Raw genomic sequence first — 17,572 nt, forward strand, 5'->3', positions numbered from 1 at the left:
ATTAACAAAGATTTTACATTGTTTCTAGCTGAAGACATGCGGTTAAGTACAATAGCATAGCTTGAAAAACAATTACGGAATAACATATGTTTGCATCTCGAAATACCGAGGTCACGATTTGAAACTTACGTAAGTACGACAAATTTTATCGAGTTCGTAAACTTTTCCACCGCGATATTAAAAATAACAAATTTTCACCGAGTTAAAGAGTACAGTTAATTGAATTCTTGATGGCGCTGGATTTAAAACGAAACGGTTAATTTCTGGACCTCATGACCAGCAAAAAGAGCATTTTGTAAAGTGTAGAATGGCGCTTTAAAGATTGTAATTTGATTTCATTCTACGAATGAGATAATTCTGTGTGAGAAAGGGTTTTCATCACTAACTCAAAGACAAAGTACTGAAATCGACTCGTACGTGACATCTCAAACTTAAGCTTATCAGGTTACACCCAAATATAAAATAACTGTGCAAGATTCGGCAAGTTCATCCATCTCTTTAATACGAATACCAACATTTGTTATTTTCGTTAATAAGTTAAAGATTTTTCAAAATCGAATAGTCTTGAATTATTAAAAGAAGGATATGAATGTTCTTCTGTTAACCCAATTACTTAATGCTAATACAAAATTAATTTAATTAAAAGAATATAAATAATTTTATTCTAAAATCCAAGTATACTGGTATTAAAATATGCTAAAAAATATAAATTTGCTTTTGAAGGGAATAAGAGTAAGGTGTATCGCAAAACCGTTGCCCTATAAAGTGGTCCCCGCTTCAAAAAAGCTTGAAAAATACTGCTTTAGACTAAACTAAAAGGTATCTTTTGCATATCAAGTAAAATAAAGAGAGAGAGGGGTAGTGCTACCACAGTATCTGGATTATACTGTAGGTAGGCAACTATTATAGCAAACAGGCCTTATTTATCAGGGATTTGTAATTTGACACACGCACATACACATTTTCTTTCTTTCTCACTCTCTCTCTCTCTCTTTCTTACACGTATGTATAAAATGAAATATTACCTCATTAATTGTAGAAAGTTTTTGTACAGCATCGGTGGAAAACATGATTTGATCGACTGATGTCTGACTGATATCTAGTAAGGATTGTTCTTTTTTTATTTCATCAAGAGAAGGAAGACAACGACCGTAAACTACAGAAATAAAAGTTAATTATAATACATAAATAACATTTTGGCAAAAACTTTAACAAAAGTAAAATAAAATTACTTTAAAGGTTCAATAAATAAAACATCTTAATTTTTGCATCCTTGAAACAGCTTTAAGATCTAATCACAGATACAAAGAACATAAAAATTGTGAATAGAAATGAAGAATGTATATTTGCCAATTACATTAAAAAAATTAAATGAGAACACATGAAAATTTATGTGTATGTGTGTGTGTATATATATATATATATATTATTTTCCTAAAATCGATTTCCTTTCAGGAATCATATTCCTTTGCGCTAAACAAATTATATTAATCCGATCAACCCAAGCACAGAATTAATAAAATAAAATAGGATGACACCTATCTTATTCCATAATCCAAGCAAGAGCGCTTTCACGAGTACCTCGCATCATCAGTTGTTCTATATAATTTTTCAAATCGTTCATTGCAAATTACACATTAAAATTAACAACCCTATACTATGCACGACATTTGAAATCGTTGAAAGATCCTTTTCCGATTAAATCAAAACAAAAATAAAACTAAAAGTTTTAAATTGTAAATTAAAATTAAAAATTGCAAACATATAAAATACGAAGTCATTATTAAAATTAAAATTCAAAATTAAAATCAATAATAAAAAAAAACATTCACATAACTTTGGCCGTCACGTAACTTTGACAGTCACATAATTTTAGCTAGCTGGTCTACCTGGATTTCTATTTTATTCTTATTGATTTTAATTTTGACTTTTAATTTAATTGTATTAATGAATTCATATTTTATATGTGTCATTTTTCATTTTAATTTACAATTTAAAATTTTTAAATTTAAAAAGCATTCTAGTTTGACCACTTTAAACCGATTCGATACCATGCATATTAAGGGTGGTATGATTCTTTGTCTTCAAAACCCCACTTTTTCCACTCCCTGGGCCGATGGTTGGTGATATCAAAAAACTTTACTTACATAAGTTTTAGGCCCTTTCCGAAAAACAGTAAGGACTTCAAACGAATTCGATATTTTATTTAATAAGAGAGTTATAGCGATATTTTGTTTTTTCGAAAAAGCCCCCCCCTATTTCCATTCATGTGGTCGCATTTTGGCCGTTAACGAACTCGACCGTGATTTTCCGGTCGTTGAATATTCAACTACTCATTGTTACCTTTTTTATTTAAGATACACAACCGTATCTGTATTTTAAGACGGTTATTTAAAAAGAACTGGCGATTCAGAATATTATTCACCGGATGAATTTTAACCGTCTAACTTTAAATACGAATAAAACCTTCGTATTGTGCTTCTCATATAGTTGTAACATTACCGATCACACAGACAGAATTCCCATTCGTGAAAAATAACAATATTTTTTCTGCGGCCCATAAATCAAAATTTCTGACTGTTTTATTAGAGGATAAATTCTCTTTTACCGAAATAATCATATCGATTCCATCCGCAACAAGACTAAACTATACCGTTTTGCATTGAATAACCTTAATAAAACGTCAAGTTTGTAACCGTTATTAAATAAATATTCATTAAGCTTATATTCCTATCTGAACAATAATTTCACCTCTTGTGGCTCTTAAAAATAACAAGATTGGATAATCGGACGGGTTGGTACACATACTTATGAATCATGTAGACCGATATCATGGGTCAAAAAAAAAATTGGATCTGAGATAAAAGTAGGTGAATCAGAATGTATTTTTTATGCTGAATCTTAAAACGAAATCGATTTTAATTCATCACCTCAGATTAGTAGTTATGACCCTTTCAAATATCGAGAAACTTTTTAAATAATAGAATAAAAAATAATAATAATTACAATTAAAATTCCTCCCTTTATTTTGCATACATTTACGTTTATCTGAATTTCTTTTTTCTTATTTTCCTTTTGTGTCCGGTGAAATCTTCTCTTTTTTATCATCTGGCAGTAGTCACTCATCACAGATTCATCACATCTGCCTCGATAGCGTTGTTCCATCTGCAACATATCTTGGTGGAACCTTTCTTCTTGCGTAGCTGATATCGCCCGAGTTTAAAGGGACAAAGTACATACGAGAATGTAAAAATGAATTTTCAATGACATTCTGCGGCCTAAATTTTTGTAGTTCACTAAGAGTTCCTTTATTACCCGATCGTGGTTTTCGGCTTTTTTGTTTTCGAAAAAACCAGTAAAGACATCTTTGAATTACTTCCATGCCGCTGGTTCTTTAAGATTCAGCTTGCTGTTGAATATATTTTCACAAATTAATTATCTTATCTGCGGCTCGATGTATATTCCCTCTTTTAATTTGGCTTCACTTAATCGTGGAAAAACCTCGGCTAAATATTTAAAGCCGTCTCCATCTTTATCTAATGTTTTTAAAAACATTTTTCATCAGCCTAGTTTTATGTGTAGAAGCGGTAAAATAATATCCCGTTTTCCTTTCCTGGGATAAACCGATTTCTTTTTGGACAGTCTTTAGACGCATAATGTAGTCAGAGTAGTCCGACTATCTCACAAACACAAGAAACACATATATTTTGTAGTCACTCTAGAGGCCGAGAAGAAGCCCTATTGCTTTCAGGTCAGCAACAATTCGCCACGAGTGTTCATCATATTAAATAGCTTTAATATTTTTGACGTGATTTCATGCGTTTCTTTCATTCCTAAGCGTGTGACACCAGTATAGAAGAAAACTTATTCGAGTTATGCAGCAACACCGCCTTTAAGCTTCTTTTTGATGAGTCTATAAATAAACTACGGTCATGAACATATTCGATGTCCGGTTTAGAAATTAGCCCCCTTAAATCACGGCAGGAACAAATTAAACCGTCTCTTCTAAATTATTTCAGTAAATTGTCATTTCAGTTTCTATATACTGAAATTTTAGTATTTACGTTAAATAAATTCTATTGTTTAAGACGTGAACCTAGGAGTTTTGCGTGTCGTTTCGACAAATACAAGTCACGAAATAAGTCGCCCAGTTCTGCTTGTATGAGGAGGTGAGGATTCATCGGTTGAGCCTTCTTAGGAATCAGATATTTCTCTCCAAGAAGTTGGAGCGATCGGAAGCGGTAAATCAACACCATGAAGTACTGGTCTAACAGCCGAACAAATATTTGGGTGTGCAATACTGTTTTTATTGTTTGAATTGAAACCGGTAACATTTGTTAAGCAAAAATAGGTGTCATCATATTGGTTAGTAGGCCCTCATCAATGTACAGGTACACCAAAAGGCAAATGCTCTTTTTTTACTTTTAACCACCGGTTTTAATGTAGCGCTTGATGTACGCTACAGAATGTCTGAATGCTTGATCCGTGTGAAGTCCAGGATTTATCCTGTAGCCGCTGGTGAATTCTCTGTAAACGTAACAAAAAATATTTGGAGAATTTTTACAACCCCGATTTTTATTCATTGTAAAATCCAAAATGTTTTAATGAACTCAAAATACTACATAAATATGTTTCACTATGAAGCGCAATACTACACAGCGTGAAACACACACGTAACTTAACAAATATTGATGTTCGATAAAAGAATACCAAAAGTTGTTCTGTCGTAAAAATCTTTCCCTAAATTTACGACAATGCTTACGAAACTATCGTTATAATATATGATGATAAAACCGCTACCGCAACTAAAGAACACAGCAAGCCGTACCAAGAGCTGTACTCGCGCAGAAGAAAGTTTCATCCCGGTCTATACATATCTGGCTTGACATGAAACGTCATCAATCGACTATTACGATCAAATATAGGTTAGGTTCACAGCACGCATAACAATAAAAATAAGGTGAGAGTAAGCAAACATAGAGATGTACTAACTTATTTGCATTGTTTGTTCAAAATACATATTCAGATTCGGCATATAAAATACTATACAGAACACCTAATCCACTTTCAGTTCCAAATTTTCCGTCGACCAGTATATTTAGAAAATTAAACGTTTAACGTATCCTTATGTTTATATTTATAATTGTTGCTGAAAAGAACAGTCGCTTATTCTTAATAAATAACATCTGATTCTATCAAACCAAACAACGGAACCGTTTTCAGTAACTGAACGTTACTTTAGCTAACAAGATAGGACCTTAACGATTCCATCGGGATAGGGCTTATTCTGCTTCGGTTCCCATTTTTAATATATTTGGAAAGAATTTAAAAAATCTTCTGCCAATTTATTCAGAATACAATTAAAAAAACTTTAATTTACAAAAAAAAACATTACTCTTTTAAATAATGCCAATTACAAAGCTTATTTTTCTACATCCCTTTCAACTTACAGATGAAAACGTACTTAATTTTCATTAACGGAAACCAAATTTTGATTATTTTTTATATTTACTATCTTCATGTATTTACCTTAATATTATTTCACGCGTTTATATTTTCAATAATTAATATGGACTTCGATCAAGTTTATTTTTTTATTTTATAATTAGTCGCGTATTAAAAAACAAATATGTTAACGGATAACTTTTTCGCCGATAGAAGACAAAAAATACATTAAGATAGTAATCTGTTTAAAAAAAAGATTTCCATTCCTGGTCCTTACCCGCAAACTATTTATAGAGGTTTTTGTTCGATAAATAAAACATTTTGAGCAAACAATTTTGATAAACCTTGATACTCCTGTTTCTCTAAAAGTAAGACCGTTTTTTTTCATTTCTTCCGTATGACAGATTGTAATCAATTATTGTCGATGTTTAACGGGTTATTACTTAGCGCGTATTTTTTTTCGTTCGGTAAAGTTAAATTATAAATATAGTGACACTTACCCTCATTACTAGGTAAATACCAAGGTGCACACTGCCCATTATTGATCACTACCTTTAATTTTTCAACATCGGTAACTGTCAGTGCGATATCACGAGTTTTACATATTAATTTATTTTGCACCTCAGACGCATCAAAAGGTTTCATTTCGTTAATATATACATACGCAGTCCATTCTGTATCAGGGCACTTTTCTACACACAACTGAAATAAAATAATAATAAAGTTATTAATGAAAATAAAATATTAGTATTTTATATAACTAATGTAATTTACGTATAGAATAAGACGTTATAATTATAATAATAACGTATAGTTTATCGTAGATTCGCTAAGTACGAGTAACAAATATATTGCAGCCCTCTAAAGATGATTCTTGAGAATTTCCTATTAACTCTGTGTTAATTTATAACAAAAATGTTTACAGTAAAAATAAAAGTATCATTAGAACCTCCAGTTTCCTTTGAAATAACGGGTTACTTTTATATAACTTAAAGGAAACGTTACATAAAATAGGTAATTTTATCATTTTCAAATAAATTACTGTTAGAATGGAAAGAAAACCGGTTATAATTTTTAATCGGTTTTGTTTTTTTGAATTATCAACTTTGAATGTCCATCAAAGAAGAAAGTAGATAAAGGTAAAATGTTTATTTACGGGGTCGTTAACCGATACAGATTATCTACAGTTTTATTTAATCAAAACACTAAAATTTCTATGTTTTTTTTTTGGGGGGGGGGGGGGGGGTTTGCCCAGAAGTCAACTATGAAAATTATTTAAAATATAAGCTTTTGAAACGAGTAAGTGAGCCAAATTAAATTTAAAGGAAACTTAATAAATATCAGGTAAACAAATTACAGTATAATTTGATGTAAACATATAACATGTTTGGTGTAAACAATATAGTACAACATCCTTTCATATAAAAACAAAATATTTTATAATTATATATACACAATCATTTTCGGATACAATTTACGGCTACCATTCAAAATTAGTAACCTATGAATTCATTGCAGGTTACATAGAGACTCATCATTTTATATACTTTAAAAAGACATATCTTTTAAAACCGTAATATTTATAGATTTAAAAATTCCAGAGTTTCACAAATCTGTACTATCCTGACCGTAGTTCTATAGCTGCTGCGGCAAAGTTATTACAAGGGAAAGCGTAACGATGTAACGATTGCACAACATTTTATAGAGGTTTTTACAAATTTCGATGTTTCAAGACTCCCGAAATCCTAAAATCACAAAAGTTATAGAAATTTTCACGAGATTACGCATGTAAGTTCCCTATGTTTTCATTAGTACATCTGTATCGGATCGACAAAAATTATTTGAAAACGGCTTAAAAAATTTCTATATACGGGGCACTAACTGATGACTTGCCGTTTCTGACAAAGTAAAAAAGGGGAGAGGTAGTTTTCGTGATTTCTAATCTTTCATTTCTTCTATAACAGTCGTAGAAAATTGGGCTTTAGTAAGATGAAAGTACTTAAGTTACTTAACATTCCTAAGTTATAAGTCAATCATATTAAGCGGTAAGGATATCAATTTTATTTCTGAACATTATTTGCCTCGTATATAAAAAAAACGTTTAGATCAGAAAAATTGAAAATTTTCAAATATTTAGTTATATATACATACCTATTCTAGATTTTATTACCAGAAATAACACACCGTCTGCCGAATTATCATCGAGAAATGTGAACAATCGAATATCCAGTCAGGATTTTCAGTCATTTGATACCCGATGTTGTGCGAATCAACATATACAGATAAATGAAACCGTTTCTCATCTGATGTGAAACACATCACCGGATCTTTCTTTCAATCGAATAGGTTTTTGAGAAGTCATTTGCGATAATTAAGACATTTCAGGGTACCTTTTCAAAATTTCACAGACAAAAAGTAAATATAATTATAATTTGTACGATTTATTTATCATTAATTAGACAAGGTACGGCAGACAACATTAACATGACGTTAAAACAGACGACAATAGATAAGAGTAGTAAAAGTATTCACAACCGATAGCGTGCTAGTATTAGAAGCGATGGTATCGGTCTCAAATTCAACAATTCAACAGGCTTAGCTTGGTTTTTAGCCGCTCCCCTTGTATAAAGCTACATTACCAGATTGTACAAGACTACATTATTACACGGGCGTACAACAGTAAGAGGTCATTTCAAAACCGTACGTCAATAGGGTATTTTGATTGAATTTTAAATGTAATTTTTCTTTACTCCATTAAAAGCTTCCGATATTTAAATTTTCTTTGAAAACTAAGATTAAATTCACGTCGTTCGATGGATTCAAACTTTCAGTTTCAAAACGTATGTACCGGAACATTATAAAAAAAATGTTAGACGATTTAAAAATCGCTTAATAGATTTCAAAAGATGATCTTTACAAATACATCATATAATAAGTTCTATATGTGTTTGTTTTGTTTAGATTATTTATACTTAAAAAAAAACAAAAACAAAAATATTCCATTTCTGTGTTGACAGCAACTAAATTACGGATGAGAAATAAAACTTCTTTTTATATTTTTATTTATAGTCGCACCAACAATTAAAGTCATTAGCGACTAATCAAGATTACATTTTTAAGGGTAAATGTACCGGAAAATGTGTAGTCTTGAACATACTCAGGCCGATCACTCCCGAGACTTGTGATTAATTGAACCCCGATCGCCAAAGAACACCGGCATTCACAATCTATTACCCAAATCCACATAAAAGCAACCAAACTTTACTGGGATTTGAACCTCAGAACTGTCGACCTTGAAATCAGCTGATTTACGATGATAAGTTTACCGGTAGACCAACCTGGTGGGTTTAAATAAAACTTATTTTACCTGTTATTTGCAATAATAATTGCAGATTTTTGATTTAATATTTTTTGAGGATAATGTTTTGTTTTGTCTTTTTGTGAGGATAATCGTTTTCAACAGTAGTTAATGATAAATCAGCCTACAAAAAAACAAAAAACAATTGTACTTATGAAATTATTTAATGAAATGCATACATATTTGCTTCATATCGCTGCACATGATGAACACGCTGAACGTGAAGATAGATCCCCCGATCAAGTAATAATTGTTTTTTAGTCGTTAATATTTGGAAATCAATATTGTATATTAGAATTATCATTTACCTTCCCCCCTAAAAAAAGTCTATAAATATCACTGTTTTTAAGGTACTCAAGGCCCACTGTAATCTGTACAATGTGAAACTGGCATTGAATATCGGCTGTGCTACATCACAAGATGAAGATCTCAATCGCCTTCCAAAATACTTTAGTTGTATTTTGGTGGTGATAGAAGTGAAAAAGAAATTGTTAAAAGCATTTGCTAAGTCCAAATTCTCATCGACTTAAGAGGCTGCCGATTATCCATTATATACATCTGTACATGTTACTGGACTGTGTTTTGTAAGAAATATTAACGAAAAAGTTAAAAAAAAACAATCTCTCTTAGCATTTAACACTTCTCTTTTCATAGCGGCTGCCTTTAGCCTCCATTCCCTTACGTCATCTGGATTTTAAGTACATTTTACTTGCCTTTTTGCATTCTTTCTCTCTGCTTTTAGTTTTTCGGATCGTTTGCCGAAAACGGTGTGTAATTACACACTCTTCCTCTTGGGATATGACATTTACCGGCTCGTCATATAATTTTAGAAAATCTTTGTTTTATTTTTATCAGAAGACATTTTTTAAATCGAAATCATTAGGCATAAGCTCTCTCTTCGGTTCATTTTTGTAGTCCACCCGGTATGCTCTTCTGAAATTCTGACAAAATTTTACATAACTGTTGTTTAGAGGCTCATTTGGGATTTTTTACGGCCGCTATAATCATGCGATGCCCGCAGCCACCACCGCTAATTACTGTTCTATTTACACGCGGGAATATATCGACAGTGCCGATGCGAGATCTTAATTTGTAGCAATACCGTTTTAATGAAGATAAAACAGATAATCAAACGCTTTGTATAACTAGCGTAACTATCTGGAGAAGTTATCGGACAGAAAATCGTCGCTTGAAAACACAAAAAGATTTCTTCCAGTACGTCACAGAATTAAGAGAAAGGTTTTGCCCACCGACACACGCTGAACCCCTATTTCCACCATTGTGCTCTCTAAACTGGCAGCACGTGTCAGCTACATTTGAAGAACAGAAGCAGGAGGTCAGGAAGCAAGACCTTAATCTCAATACCTGGCAGAAAACTTCCGTAGAACACGTGAAAACTGTACCCCAAAAATAAACGGCTACGGGATCATGTCCTGACCAGAAAACTAATACCGGTGCCGGAGAGTACTGTGAGCTCTTCTCTTTTTACCATTCGATTGAGAAATTTCATTCAAACTTTGACGGGTAGGTTTCTGAGATCGACGTCGCCCTCCGGCAACTCTTTATACGAATACAACCCTTTTGTAAGGCTGTCTTTCTTTGCGACTCAAAAGCTGCTATTCTGACTATCGCATCTATTCAACGTCCAACATCTTTAAAGATTTTACATTTAGGGATCTCGATCAGCAGCTACAAGTTGCAGGAAAGGAAGTAATTTTTCAGCGGATTCCATCTCATTTGGGTATATATGGAAACGAAAAGGCCGATCGGTCGCCAAAAAAAAAGGCGCACAATTCTTGCTTACTCTGTATTACTTTATCGTTCAGCAAGGCTCTTTATCAACAACAAATTCAGAGTTTGTACTCGACAATTTCTCCTCTAGTGTAGCGATAATAAAAGACGGTCTTCGCCGGTACAGAATGAAGCTATACCTCACAGTCCTACGTTTAGGATAACAACAGGCCATGACTGTGGCGACGCCCGTCTGCACCGAATAAATGTATATCTCACATCTAGATGTGTTATTTTTAAGGCGAAAAACTGTGTTACGAACCGGTAGCATGTGGTGTAGGAATTCGATTATTTTAAAAATCGCGAAGGAATGTCTGTCGGAAAGATCTATAGGCGAGTACGAAAATTAACGACTTTGTATCAAAATTAGAGCGTTTGTAACAAATAAATAAGAAAATATCAATGCGTTTATAATAAAAAAAATAGAATACTCACCTGAGTCGTAGCGCAACCATCAAACAGTACGTTAGGTGTAGCGCATTGCGTTAAATCGAAGAAAAGCAGGTAAGGTTTACCGCTCACTCCAGAATCCTGTCCGCATCGTCTACCCTCAGAATCGGCAGGAACTATTAATTTATTAGGATCACCGTTCAGGTACGCTGTAAAAAAAATTAAACGATCGAAATCAACAAATTATTTAATTTTTCAAGTAGAATAAATTAAATATAATTTGTTACCGACCAGCCGGTCTGCTGCTCTCGGATTCAATTCTCGAAATGAATGTTACGACGTTTTTATATACAGTTTTCTTCGGCTTATAATACGATAAAATTATACATAAGCCGAAACTTATCGTATACATCAGCCGCTTCGGTTTAGCGGTTAGAATTAATTCAGATAAATTTTTCTTAGACAACACGAAAGAAATATTCACTACCCAGAAATTAACAACGATTTACGACAACCCGGCCGCAATAACTGTACACATCTAATCCGTCGAGATACAGATCGATCTGTTCTTTATATCGTTTTTTTAAACGCAAATAGTAATCGTTGATAAATTATTTTTATCGGGTCACTCGGATCATATAAATCGGATCCGATAATGTTACCTGATATTTGATCGCAAAATTTGACCTAATCGAAGATATATTTAACATAATTATTTATATACTACCGTCACTGAAACTCGATTATCGGTGTTGTCTTAGAAGAAGTTGGTCTAGAAGGGCCTAAGACTTTAATCGGGGGGTATTACTTATTGAACGCGGTAATACAGTTTAAACTCAAAAACATTTAATGTATTATATAAATGTAACTAATACGTACAGTCAAAAACCGACCTATTCTAAGGCCACGGATACAGCAGAAGAGTAGAGCAGTGTCTTAACCGTGAGGTAATGAAACCGTCTTTTCTAAAAGCGAGTTCGATGACAGCAGAAGTAGTTACATTAACTATCCGTTTATAACTAAGATACGATTAAATTTGTTACGAAAGATACTGACTTAATCGAATACTGACAAAGGGTTGTACTGAAGCGCCTAGAAATTTAGTTTCCACCGTAGAATGGCACTACAAGTTTAACAATTCACTTTTTTCATCGCCAGTTAGGTTAGTAACGTTTTGTTTGTCGATCTCAACAGATGCACCAAAAGGAGCGATTACCTATTCTAACTCTGAAACGGACAAGGTAGGGAAGTATTCTGTTATTGAAGTTTGTACCGCATTTAGATGTCGTTTTATTAATTTCTTCAGGCATTCTTTCTTTTTCTGTATAAGCAGATTTTCAGAACTTTCCGTCGATCTTGAAAACTCCCAAAGCTCAGAGATAAATTCCTCAACGTGGCGAAAATGAACGTCGGTTTATTACCGAGTGAAAAAAGGAAACTAAGCGTCGTTGCAGGTGTTCACCGTCACTCAGAAAGCGGTAACTATCATGCACCATGCGAATCTAAAATATTACCTGAAGAAAAATTAACAGAAAATCTTCCCAAAGATTCGGTTTATAGTTACAAACAACGCATCGTATCGCGATACATTAAAAGAAAAATTACTAAATTCTGTTTAAAGAAAACAAGAAATGAAAGACCGGTTACTTAAACTCTCTATTCGGTTCTCGTCCTTTACGCTGAAACTTCGGGTACGATTTAATTGTGGCAAAAACAAAGAAAAATTTAAAGTTGACGTGTGTAAAGAAATCGTAAAGAAACACCGTGAAGTGTAACGATCGCCCACCGGGCTGGTCTAGGGGTTAACTCGTCATCGCAAATCATCTGATTTCGAAGTCCAGAGTTCTAAGGGTCAAATCCTACTAAAGGCAGTTACTTTTATACGGATATGAATACTAGATCGTGGATACCGATGTTCTTTGGCGGTTGAGTTTCAATTAAACGCACGATCGACGTGATCAATTAACCGAACGGTCGACCTGAGACCGTACAAGATTATACTTCATTTACATTCATACATATCATCCTCATTCATCCTCCGAAGTAATACTTTACGGCGGTTCCGGAGGCTAAACAGAAAAAGAGAGAAGGGTTACGATTACACTCTCTCCCGTACCACAAGATTTGAAACCGACTGAAACGTAAAATGTCTGAAGTAAAAGGTTATATCTGCAACCGCGATGTACCATTGGATATTAACAATATCAAACAGATATCTGAAAATAATTTTGGTAAAACGGACGCATTCCGTCGGGAGCTTTATTGCGAAAAAGTAATGAAAGTAGAAGTTAAATACACCGGAGAGGAGTAAATAACTCGCTACGCAACGGAATCTTTAATAAATTCTTTGGAAGATGACAACGAGTACTAGACTGACGGTGAGAGAAATTCGGAATTTATGACTTTATGACTTTCGGTCTTCGTAACGGTTTAGTTCTTTATGGAGTATGGCGTTTCATTTATCTAAAGCCTAGTTATATCAGACGAGCGACTTAAAACCGAACCGGGTTAAACACGGTTGCAGCACGTAATATTTTTAGAACGAAATGAAAATTGAAAACGTAATAAAATAAAATTGATATGTTGAGAGTTAGTGACGCAAAACGTTGTTAATGCCGTCGATGTCTTGTCGAATGTTCGCCTTTAGTTCATCGACGTGTGAAAATTTATTCAAAAATTCTTATCCTTCAATCATCACCGACGGCAAAAATCGGAACTAAACAAATTTGCAGAACGCGGGAGCCATCGCCCTCTGTTAACACTTAGTTTTTCAACAAAATCCGCATAATCGAGTGCTAGTAAATCGTTTGATGAGTGACGCGTCGCTTCGTCTTATACGATGGAAGAAGCCGAAAATTATACGGTACACTTTTGTGTAGACAGTCCGGTAAAAAGATGCATTTGCCTCTGCATACGATTAACAGAAACAGCACACCCTACACAGACTTTCTAATCGTGAAACGTCGATACGCAAAGAACGGGGTAAGGAGTTTCAGTAATCCGATATCTGGTGTTGTGCGATTTAACACGCCCGGAATAATGAAGTTGTCCCTCGTCCGATATGAAATACAGCATCGGATCTATACGTTCGTGATATTTTTGAAAACTCTGTTGCTATAATGAAGTTTCGGTTTGTCTTTTCTCTTAAGTTGTTACACGATACGGTTTCAAAATAAAACAATGAGGAACCTCGTTAACTCATTAACCTCATTAACCTGCCTCATTTACTTTGCACCGATTATTGTTACAATTTACGTACGGATTTTTTCGAACCGACATAGATTTTTTTTGAAAATCGCCTATTTCGATTTGCCTTTGAAACCGACCCCGTTGTATGCCATTCTTTAATCGAATCGTATCCGCTATTCTTTGCCGAGATACTACTGGCATCCGGAAAGTTTCCGTGAATATTTGACGCGTTTGTTGAAAGGATCCGGAACGCACGTATGCTATCATTATAGCTATCCTTTCCTCTATCGAATAACGCATTTTAGAAAAAAATGCATTTCCAAAGAAAAGAAACTATACCGCTCTGAATCACGATCAGTCTACAACAGACAACGTAAACGGGAGTATAAACATGTACAACCAATAGTGTCTCTAGTATCAGCAGCGACGGTAGCAGCGTTAATTTTAAAAAAAGACAATTAACGGGAGCCATTTAATATTATTCACAATTAATTACGAAAATGGTACAGTAAAGTAGCGGTTTCAAGGTAAAAACATTTTATAAATTTCAGCTGAAAAGTAATTCAAGGGTCCCCTATTTTATGAATATTGTATATGTGTGTGCGCGAGCGTATGCATTTATTTTAAATTATTACAGTTAATTACTCGATAACACTGTTAAAATTATTCCTTATCGGATCGTGTCGAGTTATTTAATTTTACGCTAGAGGAAAAAAAAATTGGTTTTTTAATCTAGAGCGACTCGATTCAAAAATGTTTGCCATAACTTTGTTATCTATGAACGGATTTGAATAAATAAAAAGTAATTTTCTTTGTCATAAAACGTTTAACATTTCTTGTAAACGTAACATTTAAATAAACCAACGGTTGTAAGGATATTATCGATTAAAAAATTTACACGTTCGCCATTTTGATATGCGTCGAGTGATCGGGTTCATTATTTCCACACAAGTAAACCTCTAGGTACCCTAGCTGTATATGAAATTTCAACTACATCTTACATGACCATCAAAGTCGCTTTCAAATGAATGTCAAAATGTAAGTTTGCTTGCTGTCGTAGAAGAATAAAGTGACGGTTTCAGTTTGCGTTATGAGAAATGAGACTAAAAATTATGTGAACGTGTGTCGGTAGCTTGTGTAGATAGAAAAACGGATAACACACAGGTATTACCGGTTATCTTGTTAATGTGTGTTGTTTTTAGCGAACGAAAAGTCGCGATCTTTCATATGAAGCTCTACCGGATTTTTGAGTGTTTGGCGGAGTTTCACTCGCCTCAAAACGGGGACTCTTGATATACATGCCGGGAGGTGTCGGCCGTACTTAAGCGGTCGATTTAGGACATTAAATTAAAAAAGAAGTTCATGCGAGGCAAATTAAGGAATTTCCATCGCGTAAATTTATTTTTTCATTTTCCATATCGTTTTCCCATTTGTTTATTTTCACCTCTGTCCGCAATTTTGTGTTTTTTTCAGTAAGAATTTATATCTTTGAATGGATCGATACACTTTAATAAAATTTCGTGTACGCGTATCCGACATCTACAAAATAAATGGGGTAGAAAATTTCGAAAATACGGCTATTTAAAGTTTGTATTAATTCACATTTCCGTCTTATCCAATTATTTCTTATTAAATAAAAAATACTAAACCGTTTATCGCGAACAAAATGACACCTTATTTACTCAAACCGATCGGTAACGGCTAAGATTTAGTTTAAATTTTTAAATCGGATCGCAAAAATTACGCGTGAAAAGGACACAAAATTCAGACTGCATAATTTCAACCGCATCTCAGCCGTTATCGATCGGTTTCAATAAATAAGGTGTCATTTTCTTCGCTTAGAATTTTATCCGATAAAAAATTATTTGATACGATTAATTTAGATATTAACGTTATATCGTAAAAAATTGATAACCCCGTTGTATCTTTTCCTTGCAAGGAAACTTTTTAATTAAATATCGTGAGTTAATATACTGTAAAATTAAGGGTTTCAATTTTTTGTATTAATTAATTATTTTTACTTTAAGTCCTTATGCTTATGGTCAGTAAGGGTGCAGACACCCTTATAAGCATAAGGACTTAGAGTAAGACTTTAACGATTTCAGTCGTATCGCGGCTGCGTATAATTCTATTTAAACCGATTAGGCGTAATCAATTTTGTTTCTTCGTTATACTGTTTTACTTACGGTCGGTTTCCCGATTAACGAAACTAGAAGTAAATCGTATAAAACAACGATGACGTAAAAGAGGGGTATCCAGTGATAACTTCGTGACAATACGATAAAAGTCTAAATAAAGTATAATACATTAAGTACAACGGACTATATATAACTACCGATTCAAACAATGCCCGTAACAAAACATACATAAATCAACGAGTAATGAAACAGACCGAAAAATGATAATAAGCGGACAAAGAAACAATAAAACAAAGAGCGATAATCACCGCACAACAGTCTCGAGATCCGATACGTGCGACCCTTTCAGTCGTCTCACATTCTCGTCGGGTACGTTTTCACGCGTGTTAAGCTTAAGTATTAGGATGAAATCAATGAAAAAGGAATAAACAATTTTATAAAACAGATCGTGTCCGAATTACGCACCGTTACGAAGACTGTAATGATGAAAGCGTCGTTATGATTCAACAGTCGGGAAATTAATATGGATATTATTTACCGATTTTTACTTTCTTGTACGAAGTAAAGGAAGTATTGTGATCGCGAAAAATTTCGGTTTTCAGATTTCAAAGGAAATATCCATTTTGACTACTTTCGGCGTGACTTCTGTACGCATGTATATATGTCGAGTTACTCAAAACGATTAGCCGTAGGATATTGAAGTTTTGGATTTAGGACTGTTGTAACATCTAGTTGTGCACCTCCCTTTTCGATTGCAATCGACTGAACCAAAAATCTAAAAAATTTAGTCTAAAATAAAAATAAAAAAAATGGTTTTTCATTTTTTCGTAACTGCAGTAACAGCCCTCACTGTGAGCTTTCAAACGATATATCAGAAGGCACATCGGTTCGAATCCGACTTCGTCTCCTTTTTTTTTAATTTTTTGTTTTTTTAAATATATTGATTTATTAATAATTATTAACCTCAGATTGAAAAAGAAAATTTCCGATAAATGATAAATAAATAATAAGTTATTAATGAAATAAAATTTTACGTACTTTGCATTTTAAAAAGCGTGTATATGTAATAAAATAGGCGTACAAGAAAACCATGTGTTGTCCACATCAGAGTTTTTGTTGAAAAATGGATACAGGAAAAAATGAATAATAAAAATAGTAATAATAATTCATTATAACTTGCTTCGCATCACAAATGACAAATTAATTTCTTACCTCCTTCGAATGTAGGTTAACAAAATAGCCCAACAGTAATTAAAGTTAC

The 17,572-nt window shown here is 33.5% G+C and overlaps 1 protein-coding gene across 2 annotated transcripts in view; it reads right to left on the minus strand.

Moving 5' to 3' along the window:
- Ctl2 (Choline transporter-like 2) overlaps positions 1-17,572 on the minus strand; it is a 306,466-nt gene that overhangs the window by 37,264 nt on the left and 251,630 nt on the right. For both annotated transcript variants that reach the window (XM_075370072.1, XM_075370073.1), the window contains exons 4-6: positions 11,030-11,193; positions 5,946-6,147; positions 1,026-1,156 (exon numbers count right to left, since the gene is read on the minus strand). In XM_075370072.1, coding sequence (XP_075226187.1) covers positions 1,026-1,156; positions 5,946-6,147; positions 11,030-11,193 — 497 coding nt within the window. The remainder of the gene's footprint in view (positions 1-1,025; positions 1,157-5,945; positions 6,148-11,029; positions 11,194-17,572) is intronic.

The sequence above is a fragment of the Lycorma delicatula genome, chromosome 7 (assembly GCF_047948215.1).
Source record: "Lycorma delicatula isolate Av1 chromosome 7, ASM4794821v1, whole genome shotgun sequence".
Lineage (NCBI taxonomy): Eukaryota > Metazoa > Arthropoda > Insecta > Hemiptera > Fulgoridae > Lycorma > Lycorma delicatula.